The sequence below is a fragment of the Pantherophis guttatus genome, chromosome 1, assembly GCF_059756535.1.
Source record: "Pantherophis guttatus breed Tessera chromosome 1, ASM5975653v1, whole genome shotgun sequence".
Classification (NCBI taxonomy): domain Eukaryota; kingdom Metazoa; phylum Chordata; class Lepidosauria; order Squamata; family Colubridae; genus Pantherophis; species Pantherophis guttatus.
In genome coordinates this window covers 157432685-157450774 of record NC_142063.1, presented here as the reverse complement: position 1 = coordinate 157450774, position 18090 = coordinate 157432685, and the positions used below count along the sequence as shown (strand labels likewise).

The following is an 18090-nucleotide window of genomic DNA, read 5'->3' as shown; positions in this document are numbered from 1 at the left end:
TTACGACCATAATTGAGCCAAAATTTACGTTGCTAAGTGACAAATTTGTTAAGTGAATTTTGCCCCATTTTACGATCTTTCTTGCCACAGTTGTTAAGTGAATCACTGCAGTTGTTAAGTTAGTAACACGGTTGTTAAATGAAATCTGGCTTCCTCAATGACTTTGCTTGTCAGAAGGTCGTAAAAGGGGATCACATGATTCCAGGACACTGCAGAGGTCATAAATATGAGTTAGTTGCCATGTGTTTGAATTTTGATCACATGACCATGCAGATACTGCAAGGGTCATAAGTATGAAGAATGGTTGTAAGTCACTTTTTTCAGTGCCATTCTATCTTTGAACAGTCACTAAACAAACTGTTGTAAGTTGAGGACTACCTATAGTTCTTTTTAGCAATATAATTGGTAGATAAGAATATATTTGAGAGATGCCAAAAGTTTGGGAGATTCTTGAGTTACAAGTTGCTAGCATAAATCTCAAATAACAAAAAATGGTCTTGAATTTATAGATGCATAATGGATCATAAATAGTTGTAATATCCTTGCTTGCTTAATGATTATTAAAATATCAGATGCACATTACATGCTTTACCCCTCCTATCTCTCTCAACCGTGCATGAATTCCACCCAGCCACCTCAAACAGAGAAGATGGTGTAATTCAGGGTGAAATCCAGCAGGTTCTGACAGGTTCTGGAGAACTGGTAGCAGAAATTTTGAGCAGTTCGGAGAACTGGTAGCGGAAATTTTGAGTAGTTCGGAGAACTGGCAAATACCACCTCTAGCTGGCCCCAGAGTGGGGTGGGAATGGAGATTTTGCAGTATCCTTCCCCTGCCACACCCACCAAGCCACACCACGTCCACCAAGCCATGCCCACAGAACCGGTAGTAAAAAAATTTGGATTTCACCACTGGTGTAATTGTTGGCTTCCAATCTTTCATTTAGGGCATTGATGGTATTAAAGTAGAGCAATGTTCATCCTAAGTGAAAAGGCAAACAAAAATAGCCTTGCTAAGTAACTGCTTAAAATTTTAAGCATCATCTCTAGCTGAATATACTTAAGAGATAAATGTTACTTATTGCAAAGGAACTTGGAACCAAAGGAAATGTTTAGAATTGGTATAGAAGTTATTAATTATTTTATTTTTAGAAACAAAAAGCATATTGCTTTGGTCTCTGAAAATCATTTTGAAGATTTATTAAGTCGGAATTTTGTCTCTGTGTGTATGTATCTGTCTTTCTTTAATTTTCCCCAGTTCTTTTTACTGGAAGACTAGTTTTTATACTACATGGAAAAACTATAGTTAGAATAGTCAAATAGAAACAAATTATGACACTTCCCATAATATCAACTGTGAATGGCCAGGAACTATTCAAGAAAATAATTTTACATAGTGGTGGTCTTAATTATACATATCTTCATTTCACCCATTCTTCTGTTTTCTTGGCCAAGATAAACCAAAGCCTTTGTAAACATATATAACGCACACAGTTTATGACTTGGGTAAACAAGCTGCATAACTCTGTATATGCAGCGGGCTGTTTGCACACATGTGAAAAGGTGGCTACCATTCTCTAAAATCTGCCTGCCTCATTCATGTATGTGGGAAAAGGTTAGTTTTTGTGCATGTGCAAAGCCAGTTGCCATGCAAAAATTGATGATTTGAGTACCAATGCATTGGTTGTTTGCCATTGGATTGTCTTTATATTCCCCCCTCCATCCAACATCTCTTAGCAGCTTATATGAAATACAATAAAGCAAAAAAAGGGGGATGGTTAAAATATTAATAAAATAACAGCCATAAAAGCCAAAACTAGGAAAAACCAAGGAGGGATTGGAATAAGAATTGAGGATGAATTCATTTGTGAATCAGTAACAAAATCAGTGTTTGAGTGTGGGTAACTGGATGGATGACATTTTAGATGACATATTTTAAGGGTTTTGAGAATGGGATTTTTCTCATTATTGAAGCAATCTGTGCCTGTTAGTGACAAGTTTACATCTCAAAAGAAAGCAGAACTTTGAGGATTCTTACATTATTTTTTTCTGTTCCTGCAGAAAAGTATAGAAATAGCCTGTTAGATTTGCAATTAGAGCCTTGGCAAAAGTTGTATATCAAAGCTACTATATTGTCTTTCAAGGAACGTATCTGATGTTTTTATGCTAATAAGGATATTCTGTCCCCTTCTTTGTTACCTTACATCTTTATCAGCTATAAAGTAATTATTTCCCAGTTGAGGTCTTGCACTAATGTATATACATGTTCCAACTGTCTTTGAACAAGATTCTCTATATAATTAATGCAACACTGTAAGCTTTACTCTTAGATCTTTTGGGTGCAAGAAATTAGGAATTTGTTGTAACTTACACGTTTAACATCTTCCTGAAAATTAATAAGCTGTGGACTAGCTTGATTTCTAAGAGACTTATTCCAGAGCACAGAAAAAGCAACAGTGTTTGGCTTCAATTCTCTTCCATCCTCTTAAATGTGGGATAATGACTTTCTCCCTAAATGATCTAGTAGGTTGAGTTGATTCTGGTTAATTCATCACCTTCATCTTCTTCATTCCTACTATGAGCAGTCATCTTCATTGATGGGAGATGATTGCCCACCATATTTTCCTACTATGAAACCTTTCACTTTTAAATTATGCCTTCAGATTCTATTATTTTGATGAATTTATCATTCTTCCCATCCAACATATGTACTACACATATTTTGAAGTACAGTTCAAAACAGAAATCAATGCTGTGAATAGAAAATAAAGAGCAATGCTGTCGATTTGGTGATTATAAGAGTTTAACTCACACATGAGGGTGGCATTTATTTGGAATATATAATATGTTGTTTGGTTTTCTCTGTACCTTAACCGATACTCCTTTTCTTTATGCATGCCATTGTGTGCAATCTTTGTAAGCCCTCTTTATCTGCTGCAATCTTCTGCAGCATATCCATATGTTCCAGGAATCCTCCAGCCCCCGAGAAACAGCTTTTTAAATGTTTACATGGACTGCAATGGGAACGGGGATTTAGAAAGGCATCAAATGCCCATCAATTAGCTATTGCCATATGCACAGAAAAGCTTTCTTGAGAAGTGTAACATCTCCACTGAAATGAAAGGAAGGGTAATCAATTATTTGTTATTTGTATCAAGCATTCATTATTCAAGATCCTCTTTTTTCCCTTCCTTTTCAGGACCATGTTTTACCTTTTTTCACATTTTTTTTTTTTGGTCATCTTGCTTATAGGACAATAAGTTCTAAAAAGTGCTGTCTCCCCTTCAACAGAATCAGTTACTTTTTTACTTTTTCAATCCTTTTTAATTTTTAAACTCTTGTGTAAACAACAATAGCAAGAAAACCTTAAAGTGACAGTGAAATGTTCTATTATTGAACACATGGAAACCAGCCCTATTTGAAAGGAATACAATAAAAGGAAGGAAAGTACCATTTCCTTAAATGTGCTTAGTGATTTCAAATTACAGGATAAATATTCTTTTGAGCAAAGCTGAGTCATTTCATCTTCCTCCACCTGCAGTTTAGAATTGGCTGAATTCCTATTTCTTGAGAGAAGAAGAGGTAAGGTAAAATAAGAAAGTTGGAAGGTCTTCTAGTCCAACCCTCTGCTCAAACAGGAAACCCTCTACGATTTCAGACAAGTGGTTGTCCAGTCCCTTCTTAAAAGCCTTCAGTGATGGAGCAATCACAACTTGTAGAGACAAGTCGTTCCACTGATTAATTGTTCTGTCAGGAAATTTCTCCTTAGTTCTAGGTTGGTTCTCTCCTTGATGAGGATTTTGAGGAGGGTGAGGCCTGCAAGTTCTTTGCAGTTTCAGATATAAAGATGTAGAAACTTAAGCAGGAGAATTTAGATTAACTAGGTATGCTTTATTAAAGTTTTGGGACAATTAATATAATACAAAAGAAGAAATATTTATTCCTTTCTTGCTTGGGTAGTAAAATTATCTTTACCTGGTGAAGGAAAATTATAGAGAAATCAATATAGGTAGTCCTCGACTTATGACCACAATTGAGACCAGAATTTCCACTGCAGAAAAAGGAAGTTATTTAGTGAGTTATGCCCAATTTTACAACCTTTTTGCCACAGTTGTTTAAGCAAATTCCAAAGGGGCACCAGCCCTTTGGAATGAGCTGCCTCTAGAGCTTCGTCTTAGCCCCAACCTGCATACTTTTCGCCGCGCCCTTAAGATCCTTCTGTTTCAGCAAGCCGGACTGACCTTATATGAATTTTAAATGGGCGTATGTGTGTTTTAATTTGAGGGCCAAATTTTATATATTTGATTTTAATTGGTTTTAAATTTTATAAATTTATGTGTTTTAATATGGCTGTACACTGCCGAGTCCCCTGGGAGAAGGGCAGTATAGAAATCTAATAAACTTTCAAACTTTCAAATCAATTCAGTTAAATGAATCCAGCTGCCCCCAATGATTTTGCTTGTTGGAAGCTGTCTGGGAAGATCACATATGGTGATTACATGATTCTGGGATGCTACAACTGTCATAAATACATGCTGTTTGCCAAGGTCCCAAATTTTGATCACATGACTATAGGGATGTTGTGACAGTTGTAAGTGTGAGGCTGGTTGCAAGTCTCCTTTTTCAGTGCCATCATAACCTTGAATGGTCACTAAATGAATGGTTGAGCGACGAGGATTACCTGTGTTACTATTTATATGTGAAATTGTTCCCATCTATTTATTCACAATAAATAATATATACCATCTTATAGGAGGGCTGTGGGAGGATCCTAGATAGAGGCAGATTTTTCTCTCTCTAGGCACAATGAGAATGTATCTGCTGAACAAAACACTGCATTGGCGACAGGAAGTCCATCCAGCCATTAATACACTCTGCTGGCTCCATTCAGTTGCCCAGACTACACCCTGCAAGAGATTATGGGGTCGCTAAATGATGATGATAGCGGATGACTTTAAGTATCAGGGAATAAATTTTCTTTATTATGGGTCTCAAAACTTTATCACATGTATGCAGCCCTCCAAATAATTTTCTACCACCACAGCAAAAAAAAATTTTTAAGCGTATGGCACGTGTTAGCAGGCATCACCGGGGTGGCTGGCTGCCTTTGTGAAAGGAATTTTTTTGGGCGGTGTTACCTTTTACCCGCAGGACGCCTGAATGCCGGTAGGCAATCGAGGGAGGCTCTTGTCCCTACGCAGTTTATTCGCATGGGAATCGAGCCGCTGTGTGCAGGCCCAGCGTCTTACTGTGTGAGCCACTGCGGCTCCCTACCACAGCAATATTTTATAGTCAAGGATTTTGTCAAGGAAAGTCAGGGTATTGAATACCACAAAGATATCTAGACTGGACCATAGGAAGCACTCTAAGAAGAACAATTCAGTGGTAGCAGCCTTACAACTCATCCCAGCCTGACCTAATAGATTTTCCAACAGCTGTAAGATTTGGCAGCATCACTTTCCCAGAACCCTTATTTGCTCTTGAATTTCAGACTGGGTGAGTGGTACTTCGGAAGCAAACCTGGTCCCTTCTACAGGGAGATGAGGTTGGCTTCCCTAATGGATATGAGAAGACCTCATCTGAGGCCCAGTTCTGGTAGTTCCAGCGCAAGTCTCTTTTCCAGACAAGGAAAGAGAAGAAAAAGGAAAAATACAAGGAAATAAAGATCTGCTCCTTAAGTAGACAGAAGGGAAAAAATGACGATTTGAAGAGCTCTTGGTTCAAGGATGGGATTCTTGATTAAGTCATCCCAGTTATGATCTTGACAAAGTACCTATGTGAAAAGGCCTTGTCTTGTGTCTTTTTCGGAATTAAAAAAATTATAAATTTATGTTTAAAGGCATAATGTGATATTCTTCATTTTCAACTCATACAAGAGACTTCTGTATCAACATACAAAAGAGCTTCAATGTTGCAGCCTTTGGGTTAATGAATTAGGCTTTATGTGGCACTCATGACATTTTGAGTTTGAGACCTCTGTGCTCATGGAAGGTTAACATGTTGTAAGCACTTAAGAGTTCACCTTTATTAAATGTTAGAATTTATATAATAGAACTGAGGGTAGAAGTGATTTTTCACTAGATCCCTCAAATGGATTATTTCTAGATGTGTCAAAATGGATGCCTACAAAGGATATGCATGGAGTGCTTTTTTGCTTCTGTGCAATAATTATTATTGATCATTTAGTGAACTATATTAATAAAATCAGAACTGTGAGGAAAATCGTAACAGTAGAAATATGTTGTTGGGTTTCAGTTGTTTGGGGTTATATCTATCTACTTTGAAATTCACAGAATCTCCTTTATGAGCTTTAAAAAAATTCTATGTACTTATACCTGTTTCAGCATATCCTTTAAAATCTATGAAGAAGTCATTAGATTGAATAAATTATGCCGAAACATATTTGAAAAGAACATTCTCGTCTCACAATCCTGAAGCTGTATGTAGGAGTTATAATCTGATTCTCTTGCCGATTTATGATGTATCCAGTCATGGATGAACTTTTTATTTTTACTCCTAACTACAGTGATCTGCTTTCTTTAACTGAACAAATTTATTGGGATATAAAATTTCATGGGCCATAGTTCACTTCATAAAGTCAAATGTTGGGCCACAAAAGTTTATGTAATGATAAAAGTATTCATAATTAAGATATTACAAGACTCTCTGTTGCAAGTGTAGCATAGTTGTTGTAGAACGCACTGATATTGTGTGCTGTGTTTGTTTAGACTTTCATCTGTACTTTGTTCATTACTGCATGCTGATTATTGCATTAATGAGAACACAGCGTATTCCAAGGAAGATTTTAAATCTTCAGGGAACTCTGGCAGTCCAAGGGACTTTGCAGCTTTCAGGACAAAGGAATTGTGGAACTCCCTGAGTTTGACCTGCCAAAACTTCCTAAGCCGAAAAAGCTGTATCTCTTTCTCTTCTTTGCCCCACCCATCACTTTATTTTTGTTTTAATCTTTCCAGTTTCTCATGAGACCCAAAGCTTTTTGCCTCCTGTCAGGCACAGACTTTTTAAATGCAAGCAGCATTTGTTTCCGTTTCAGCATTGGACTTCTAAATCATGTGCTAATAGCTTAAGTCACTGAGATTCTTTATAATTTCTACTTATTACTTATGTATAACATTGATGATTAATCTTTTAGTCAGTCAAACCATGTTTCTTATAATAACAACAATTTAAATACAGCATAATTTGAAACATGAGGTGGTTTTGATACATACAGACACATAGCATGTCTGATCTTTTGTAATTTATTAGTATTATATTAGGTTGGCTTCAGTGTTCTTAGATACATCCAATTCTTTCTGTTTATGAAGCTCCAGTGTCTCCTAAATGTGCTTTAGGTAATGTAACCTTTATGGATGATGCAGAGATTAAGAAAGAAATGAAACTCGGGTCTCTTGAATGGAAATCAATTCCTGCCTATAATTAATGAGCAGAAATAGAAAACACACAATTTCAGTGCAGTGCTTCAATAGTACCATTCAGTTTTGAAAATATACATTGAGTTCCAAATATATTAGGCAATAGTGAACCACTATTAATTGAGGGTTGACTCAGCCTTCCATCCTTTCTAAGGTAGGTGAAATGAGGACCCAGTTTGTGGGGGCAATAAGCTGACTTTGTATAAAATATACAAAAGAATGAAGGCTATTCCTTAACACATTGTAAGCCGCCCTGAGTCTCCGGAGAAGGGTGGCATATAAATCAAATTTTTTTAAAAATGTTTTTTTTAACCATTTTGTCTATATTTTTGTAGGTGGGAAAGACAGAAGAAGTGGCCTCATTCTGACAATTCCATTATGCCTTGAACAAACAAATATGGATGAATTGAGTGTCACCTTGGACTATCTGCTAAGTATTCCAAGGTGATTTTTTAAAAGACTTATTTAGTGACATGGTGTTACCTTCAGCAGTCATTCTATCAGTCTTGGATATTTTCACTTAATTTTCATTTCTTACATGACAATTTTTTTCCAAGATGTATGGTTGACACTGTCTGTCTCACATTCAGAACCTCTCACCATCTTTGTAGCCTTCACTTATTTTTTCACTCTTATCTTATAAACAATCAAATTAGTGATTTGTTAGATTTATATTCATTCCCTTTAATACACACACACACACACACACACCTACCTACCTACCTTTGAATAGACTTGAATGTAAACTATTTGAAACAAACAACTTTTTCTAGGCAGATGCCAGTCACCCTTTCATTCATACTTTTAACTAAATTGTGCAGTCATTGTATATTTTAAATTCAAAAAATAAATTAACTTATTTTCTCTTTCCTTATCTCATTCCCATTCATCCATTACCATACCTAATAGAGTAACATCTTCTTCTAGATTGCATTCATTTAGATTGTTTCAGTTTTTCTCAAAGCTCCAGCCCATTTCTCTCATTGTGACCATTTATCACAACTTTACATGTATGTATCACCAGTGTATAAAGTTCTGCTTTAATATATAGCCTCAACAGTATAGATGACTAAACTCAGACTTGTTAATTAAAACTATGCCTTAGCTTCCATATAGTTATCTAATCCTATCCATAAGATCAGATCACTTTCATTCACATCATTTATATCCCATTCCTTTTAACAAATACATAATACATTATTTTTTATTATTATTATTGCAGACATCATTCGATGTCTTCATAGATATTGGTGTCCACTGTACATTATGACTATTGAATCAAAGTTTTCATGTAACATTGTTTATATCAGAAAAGAAAAGAGCAGACTAGTTTTTCAACTTTTGTTGAGTCTGATGTACCATTCTTGCTAAAGATGGGAACAGTGCTAGTCAATATAGGCATGATTTAGCTAAATTTACACACGTTGCCAAAAACACAAAGAAATCTCATTTTCTCATCAAATGTGCTGAAACTATGCTATGCAGGTTAAGATATCTAAAAGTATTTTGCAAGTAAAGTTACTGTTACCCATATACCAGCAACTAGGAGATACATTCAGTTATGTTTTAATTTTGTTGATATTTAATTATTTTTCAAAACAGTGTCAGGTTAAGATTTTAAATAGTATGGGGAGGAAATGTGAAGTATGAATTGTGTGTTTATTCCCTCTTGCAGATTGTCACATACACTGTGTAGACAGTTTTATGTTTAAGTAGTTGATACGCATATAGCAGCCAACTTCTGCATACACAAATGACATCTTCCAGCTTGCACTTAACTAGGGCACTTGGTCCGGCAACGTTGTTTTTTCTGCTTTGTTTCTGTAAAGTTGCCTTGATCTATTCTCAGCCCATTAATGAGACAGTACTTCAGTAGTTGGCTGTCCTTCAGCCAGTTCTTTCTCAAGGCAGTACAGTTTTAATAAAACTGGGGATAACTCTAATTTTTGTTCTTCGTTAGAATTAATAAAATTTATTTATTTATTTATTTATTATATTTCTATACCGCCTTTTTCCCGTAGGACTCAAGGCGGTGTACAGTCAAGAAAAATATAGATACACAAACATCATAAAATTGCTAATTAAAATTATTATTATAACATAATTTGGCCCAATTAAATAGAACCTAAAATTAGATAACATTTTAAAAACATTCATATGTTCATATGTTTAGCCCCGCTTGTTGGAACATCAGGGTTTTTGAGGGCATGGTGGAAAGCACGGAGATCAGGAATATTTCATATCTCAGGGGGCAGTTCATTCCAAACGGTTGGAGCCCTCACAGAGAAGGCCCTCCCCCTGGGAGTCGCCAGTCGGCATAATTTGACTGACAGTACCCTGAGTAGTCCCTCCCTGTGAGAACGAACTGGTCGGTGGGAGGCTACTGGTGGCAAAAGACGGTCTCGTAGGTATCCAGGTCCTAAGCCATGGAGCGCTTTAAAGGTGATAACTAACACCTTGAATCGCACCCGGAAGACCACCAGGAGCCAGTGCAGCTCGCGTAGGAGAGGTGTTACATGTGTTAAAAGGTGTTAAAATTAACAAAGAGGTGGGGGAAAAAACAGATTTTGGATCAAGTGACTTTTCCCTCTGAAAATTCTTACACTATTTTTTATGAAAGCACATTAAAAAACAAAGACACGAGAAAGTGGTGTCTTCCCTTTGTAGTTTGGCATAGGGAAGTAATAAATGCGGTGGAGTGTATCAAACATTTTTAAAGCAGCAGCTTAAATATATGAGATAACACAAGACATTGCACACACATATGCCTATATATATATTTATTTTTTATAGTGAAAAGTGTAAAGCCAGAGGATTTACTGTTATAGTGGATGGTAGAAAATCTCAATGGAATGTTGTAAAGACCGTGGTGTTAATGCTACAGGTAAGACTTACTTTATATGAATCTTAGCAAAGAATTTAATTTTCTGAAGTTCTTCAATATCTGACAAGGTTCACACAAAATGATAAACAGTAATGCGGCTGGGCTTTGATTTAATAAAATAAGCAGACTGATGCATTACATTATTCTCAATAAATCATGGTTTGAAACTTTCAGTATAGTTATATATTCTCAATTGCTTTAAACATAGTTTGCTTTATATCTTTGATGTAAATGCAGATTATATGGTAGACTGCAGGTTGCAGACTTGGAACATGCAGTCTGCATCTGAATCTTCATAACATATGCAGAGAATCAGATACCCTAGCTGCTCTCTGCAGGAAATACAGGTGGTCCTCACTTAATGATTGGATGCTTAGTGACTGTTCAAAGTTATGACAGACACGCCCCCCCCGGATACTTTTTTGGTTGCTCAGCAACTGACCCAAATTTATGGCCTTTTGTAGCATCCTATAATCAGTGGTGTGGTGGCCTAGAGGTGAACATGTTCGTCTTACACTTGGGAGGCTGAGACTTGAAACCTAGGCAGCAACCATTGTTTCTCTATTGGCAGAAAGAGAAAATATCTGCTGCAAACTCCACATAGGCATCAGGAAGGGTATCCGGCTCAGCTCCATTCAGTTGCCCCAACTCCACCCCAATGAAAGGGATTACAGGGTTGTAAAAAAAAATAAAATAGCATCCTGTAATCATATAACTGCAATTTACTATTTTTTATTTTTGTTTTGCTAGAAAGTGGCATTTACTTTTGGTCTCCGTGAACAATATATTTGTTTGTTTGTTTGTTATGAACATACATGTTTGTTTAACAACCACTGCATTTGCTTTATGATTCCCACATGCATTTTACAACTGTTGTGTTCAGTCAGTGATCATCATGAAAAATGTAATAAAATCAGTTTGGTCACATGGTGATGTGCTTAAAGATGTGCTTGACTTTATGACCATAATTCTGGCCTTAAATTGAGGACTTATCTGTAGATGAAAAATTTGGCCCATTTAAAAGTGGGCAAAACCCAAGAAAAAGTTTTAACTATCACTGGGATAAGCCGTGGATAATTGTTTCCTACAACATCTTATTCAAATTAGAAATTTCTAAGGACCTAGGATGTTCTTATAATTAAAGTTTGAGTTTGAGTTTATTTAGATTTATATACCGCCCTAATCCCGAAGGACTCAGGGCGGTAAAGAGCCAAAGATAAAACAGATACAATATAAAATTTAAAAAACAATTTAAAAACATATTAAATAAATTTGGTCCATACTAATTAAAACACCTCTGTTTTTAAAAACAAATTAAAATTAAACAATTAAAAAGAGTTAGGCCAGCCCAGCTTGTTGGAATAAAAAAGTCTTGAGGGCACGGCGGAAAGTGCGTTAATCCGGGATCCTCCGTATCTCTGGGGGGAGCTCGTTCCAAAGGGCAGGTGCCCCCACAGAGAAGGCTCTCCCCCTGGGGGCCGCCAGTCGACACTGTTTGGCCGACGGCACCCTGAGGAGCCCCTCTCTGTGGGAGCGTACTGGCCGGTGAGAGGCTACCGGTGGCAGAAGGCGGTCTCGTAAGTATCCAGGTCCTAAGCCATGGAGTGCTCTAAAGGTGGTAACCAATACCTTGAAGCGCACCCGGAAGACCACCGGGAGCCAGTGCAGCTCGCGCAGGAGAGGTGTTACATGGGAACGCCATGTCACTCCCATAACCACCCGCGCGGCGGCATTCTGGACCAGTTGGAGCCTCCGGGTGCTCCTCAAGGGGAGCCCCATGTAGAGAGCATTACAGTAGTCCAGGCGGGAAGTGACGAGGGCGTGAGTGACCGTGCATAAGGAGTCCCGATCGAGAAAGGGATGCAACTGGCGAATCAGGCGAATGTGGTAGAAAGTCCCCCTGACCACAGTCGTCAGATGCTCTTCTAAAGACAGCCATGTATCCAGGAGGACGCCCAAGTTGCGAGCCCTCTCCGTGGGGGCCAGCAACTCGCCCCAATAGTCAGTGATGGCACCAACTGACTATATTGGGACGCCGGAAGCCACAGCCACTCAGTCTTGGACGGGTTGAGCCTGAGTCTGTTTCTCCCCATCCAGATCCGCATGGCCTCCAGGCACCGGGACATCACTTCAAGGGCATCATTGGGGTGGCCCGGGGTGGAGATGTACAGCTGAGTGTCATCAGCGTACTAGTGGTACTTCACCCCGAAACCACGGATCTCACCCAGTGGCTTCATATAAATGTTGAACAGAAGGGGTGAGAGGACCAACCCTTGTGGCACCCCACACACAAGGCGCCTCGGGGTCGACCTCTGCCCCCCTGTCAACACAGACTGTGACCGGTCAGAGAGGAAGGAGGAGAACCACCGCAACACGGTGCCCCCCACCCCCAACTCTTCCAACCGGCGCAGCATGATACCATGGTCAAAGGTATCGAAAGCCGCTGAGAGGTCTAATAGGACCAGGACAGAGGAACAGCCCCTGTCCCAAGCTCTCCACAGATCATCAACCAACGCGACCAATGCCGTTTCTGTGCTGTACCCAGGCCTGAAACACGACTGGAATGGATCTAGATAAACAGTTTCATCCAGGTACTGAGGAAGCTGTCGCGCCACCACACTCTCAACAACCTTCGCCACAAAGCGAAGGTTGGAGACTGGACGATAATTTACTAACACTGCCGGGTCCAGGGAAGTCTTCTTAAGGAGAAGCCTCACCACCGTCTCTCCTTAAGAAGAGTTTCTCCTTTAGTAACTCAATTTCTGTAGAAATAGATAGAAGTGCTAGCCATGAATTTTGCTTGATTTAATTTTGAGTTTCTGATTCAAGTTTTGCCTCATTTCCTATGGATTTCTGTCCAAGATAGGAAACAGCATACTTTAAGCTTTATTTTACCCTTACTTCAACCTATAAATTAAGGTGTTTTATGTCTTCAAACCTCTTTAATGCAAAATAATATTTGAAATACTATGAATAATATTTTTACAATATCTTTTTAGAGATTCTGAAAGATTTGTAGATCACTATTACCTTATGTTCTACCCAGAGCTCATATCCCCCCCCCATTTTAACCAAACTGCTGTCTTTCCATAATATATTTTATCTAACATTCTTCTACACGCATTGCATGTATGCATTTCGCTATTTCAAGTTAAGGGATTTGACATTTCATTTTTTAATGTTTTTCCTTAATAAAGTTTGATTTTATCCATTTCTTGTGAGATTAATCTTGTTCCCAATAAAAGTCTACATCCTATAGAGATAGATGGCAGCAACAGTAACTATCAAACTTCTGTTCCAAAATAGAAAGCAGGGGCAGCATGTTGACATTCAGAGGGCTTCTGGTTTGAGCTCCCAGCCTTCAGTGCCACAGGCTTAGTCTTCTACAGTCTTTATCAGAATACTGGCTTAGTCTAGGTTTTATGTATATATTTATTATTTCTTACGGGTTCTGGAAGAAGAAGTTGAAAATTATTTAACCATATTAAGAAAAGATTACTTTGGTTGTCTGTAAAATTGACTTTGGATTATTCCCAGGTTGTTGAATAAACTGGATTTGAAACAATTCTTAGGTTAATATTAAGCCACAAATTCATGAAGTTTTCCCAGAAAGATAATAAGCTATTGTCAATGTCATGTTTATAACATTTGAGAGTTTAACATTTAACAGAACCCACGGTCTCTATAATATGCACCACTTTCATGGATCCCCAGTACGTCTCATTTTACAATCTGGCCCCTGTAGTTTATGTAGGATTTTTAAAAATCTCCGTAATTATCACCGAAGCTACAACATTCTTTTATGTTTTTAGACTATTATTTTTGTAATATGGTCTATTTCACAACTCAATTTTTACATATCTTTTGCATTTTTTCATATGAATATTATGTTTGTCATACTTTTTAAGAAGGATGGATCCTAAACAGAAGTAGAAATAAAAGCAGACCCATGGGAGAAAGAGAACTTTAGGAAGAAGTAGGCAGAAGGTGAAGTTCTAGCAGAATTTTATTAGCCCTATTTTTTATTCTTCGTTCAACTTCATTCAAATGACTTATGAAAATCTTTAACAGATGTTGGCTTAATGAAATCTGACATTTTGATCCCAGACCCTTTTTATTAACTGTCAAGATACAATGCTTCTTTCTTTTTTAAAAACTTGGACGATGTATGCTGTCATAATCATTAAATAATAAGTTATTGTTCCTGCTATCTGCATATTTAATGTTACATATATGTTCAGTTAGAGATAAAACTAAAATAACTTCACAGGAAGAGGAAACAATTGTGAGGCATGATCTCTTATGGGTGAAAAGAAATGGTTCTGTTTCTTCTGAGTTCATAGTATTGCAGTATTAGTATACAGTATCTCAAGATAGTTTAAAATTGTTTTGAGGATGATTGTAACTTATAAATGTTATTTTCTTTAAGACAGTGTCCATGGTACTTATTTTCTTCATTGTGCCAGTTCATACATTACTTTTTACAAACATTTTGTGCTATATAAAGAGATGTTGTAAGGCCATTATGTTTTTGCAGTTACTAAGAAATTTAATTGTGTATTTTTTATTATTTTAGAATGTTGTTCCAGCTGAAGTATCCCTTGTTTGTGTAGTTAAACCAGATGAATTCTGGGATAAAAAGGTTACACATTTTTGCTTTTGGAAAGAGAAAGATAGACTTGGCTTTGAGGTATGTATATTTATTTATTTCTGACTTAACTATTGCACTTAAGCTATCGTTGCATGGATTTAGAATACAGAAACAGTTCCTAATGAATGCAAATCTGGAAAGAGTTATTAAATGATTCCTTGAGTATTACACTGTAAAAGTTTCATAATACTAACTTTACCATATTGTGACGTATTATTCAATAATTAGCATTGCTCTGATCCCTTGTTTCTACGGAAATGTTGGCTTCTTACATTTGAATTTTCTTAGTCATAGCTGTAAGTGATTTCCATTTGAAATCAGTCCCTTGAAATATTTTTGCCATGAACTTAATTACCAGTTTCTCTTACTAATAATGTCTTGTGTAACCAGATTCTTCTAAGATTAATTTTTCATTCATTTTAACTGTTCACGGAAGGTGCATTAATACTCCCTCCAATATAAGATATACTTATCCTGCTTTGCTCATCTCCAACTCTTCTTTGTCAAAATGTTCTTTCTGCATTTAGTAAAGGATACAGGAGAGTTGGAGGGAATTTGATGGCTTATAAACCTGATCTAGCCATGAGTTTGCCCAGTCCAGACTGGGTTGGCTTAAAATAAGACACCTCCCCCTCTCTAAATTTCCATCTTTTAGGGGCACCAAAGGCAACGAGCGTTTAACTCCCTATCTCTTTCTCCTTGGTGAAAGTTCTCTCTGTGGAGCAGAGAAAAATAAGGCGCGATCACACTTCAGAACACATCTTTGAATTTGTTCTGTTGAGGACCATCCAGTACCATCTGGGCCCTTGTTTTCCTTGTGGCAAGCTTCCATAGTTTGAAATGTATCCCCATTAAAAATTCTCCCTATAGGATTGATTCATGCCCTTTCTCTGTCACAGCATTGTTTTCTTTCCAAACAAATTAGTAAAAGGCCTAGAGAAAAACTACTAAGGCACTAATGATCCTGAGATAATATTCATATTCTATCATTTTCAGAAATTTGGACAGTTTTTATTATTTTACTCGAAGGACTGATTTTCTACCAGTGATTGCATTATAAAAATGTATTTAATTTCATTCAGTGTAGAGGCATTTAATTAAGAATGTGATGGCAGCCATGAGGGTAATTTGTTATAACTAAAACTCAGTTATGAACATAAAAGCAAAATGATTGAAGTGAAATCCAGGCATGTTGATTTTAGTAACTTTATTACACTGTTGTCAGTTGACAGTAATACAGAAAATTTGAGAACACTCTGTGTGTATGTGTGTGTGATAAAAGTTATATTGGAAAAATAGTATGTTTAAACTAGCAAGGCTTTTAAGAGCTGGCAGCTCTTTCCTCACTCCCACCCCGACTCAAAGCTGCTACCATTTTTGGTATATTAGGACATAGCTATGCTTAGATATGACTGGTAAGGTTTTTTTTCCCCCTACAGACTCTTTAGATGTCCTTATTCATTTTAACCATCTTTTTTCTGAATTTTCAAAAATATATTGCTGGAGATGAAACAATGCTTGATGGTATTGTAAGATAGGTTCTTAATATGTTCTCTGCAACAGAATCCCTAAGGATATTTTCCACTACACTCATTTTAATACAGTATGGAAACCATATTTCTATAAATAAATAGCAATGTTTTTAAATAACAAAATTTGAGTTTCGAGCTCTGAAGATACTTATTTTTTATACTTTTTATTTTCTGTTGGGAACTCTGAGGTATTTATATAATGATTCAGATATCATGCAGCAAATTATTCTTGCATGTCTCAATTTATGAATTCATTTTTAAAAATGGGTAAATATAAAACAGAATGTAATAAAGTTTTATATATATATATATATATATATATATATATATATATATATATATATATATATATATATATATATATATATATGTAGGTCTTTGGTTATTCGGGTCTTCTCCCACGTAAAATTGGAAGTGTCTTGGCGACGTTTCGACGAAGTCTCATTCGTCATCTTCAGGCTGGTGTTCTCGGCTTCGTGCTTCCAGGAGCAAATTTGCTCCATGTATATATATATATATATACACACATACATATTCTTTCTAGCCAGGTTTTACCTACGTAAGCTAAGATGTTCTGCAGCCCTGGTTCTGTGAAATCTCATTCACAAGTTTCTGGGCTTTTTGTATCTTGCTGACAAACAGCAACTCTGTGCTGCTCATTGGGAGACTCAGATAGCTATTTCTGCCTTGGCATCAGTGAGCCACACCCTCTTCTCAACTATCCTCCCTGTAAAGGTGTGTGTGTGTGTGTGTGTGTGTGTGTGTGTGTGTGTGTGTGTGTATATATATTTCTTCGTAGGATTTATGTGTGTTTTACCTCTAGCCAGGTTTTTTCTACATAACCAAGGTTTTTTTGCAGCCCTAGCTCAGTAGAATCACTCGATTCTGGGCTTTTTTTTCTTTCTGGCAGCCAGCAAGAGTCTCTCACCAGGCAGCAAGAGCTTGCTGGCTGCCAGAAAGAAAAAAAGCCCAGAATCGAGTGGATGTGATTCTACTGAGCTAGGGCTGCAGAAAAACCTTGGTTACGTAGGAAAAACCTGGCTAGAGGAAAAACATATACATACATACATACATATATATATATATATATATATATATATATATATATATATATATATATATATATATATATATATATATATATATATATATATATATTCCTGTCTTGAAGTGGTTAAATTTGTAGGAAGAGACATTGTATGGGAATTTTCTCATCTTAGTATTCTTGGTGCTCTATGATGCACAAGGAAAACAAGGTTTTCATTAACTCCTTAAATTTAGGGGCTTTTTTTTCCCCCTTGTAGTTTTTGGTTCAAAGTTGTATACTGTACATGTTTTTTATTTGCCATTTAAAAAAAAAACAACTCAGTCTTTAAATTATCCCTTTGAAAAACAATTTCAACAACAAAAGGCTCAATTATATATTAGCATAAGTTTCAAAGATTGGGATAAAATCCTGAAAATGTTAAATCACATCATAAATCGGGACTCCTTATGCACGGTCACTCATGCCCTCATCACCTCCCGCCTGGACTATTGTAATGCTCTCTACATGGGGCTCCCCTTGAGGAGCACCCGGAGGCTCCAACT

At 36.9% G+C, this 18090-nt stretch overlaps 1 protein-coding gene across 5 annotated transcripts in view; it reads left to right on the top strand.

Moving 5' to 3' along the window:
• Nucleotides 1-18090, top strand: part of SESTD1 (SEC14 and spectrin domain containing 1) — a 101919-nt gene that overhangs the window by 58539 nt on the left and 25290 nt on the right. For all 5 annotated transcript variants that reach the window (XM_087882060.1, XM_060688038.2, XM_060688041.2 and 2 more), the window contains exons 5-7: nucleotides 7769-7877; nucleotides 10227-10317; nucleotides 14894-15007. In XM_087882060.1, the coding sequence (XP_087738186.1) occupies nucleotides 7769-7877; nucleotides 10227-10317; nucleotides 14894-15007 (314 nt within the window). The remainder of the gene's footprint in view (nucleotides 1-7768; nucleotides 7878-10226; nucleotides 10318-14893; nucleotides 15008-18090) is intronic.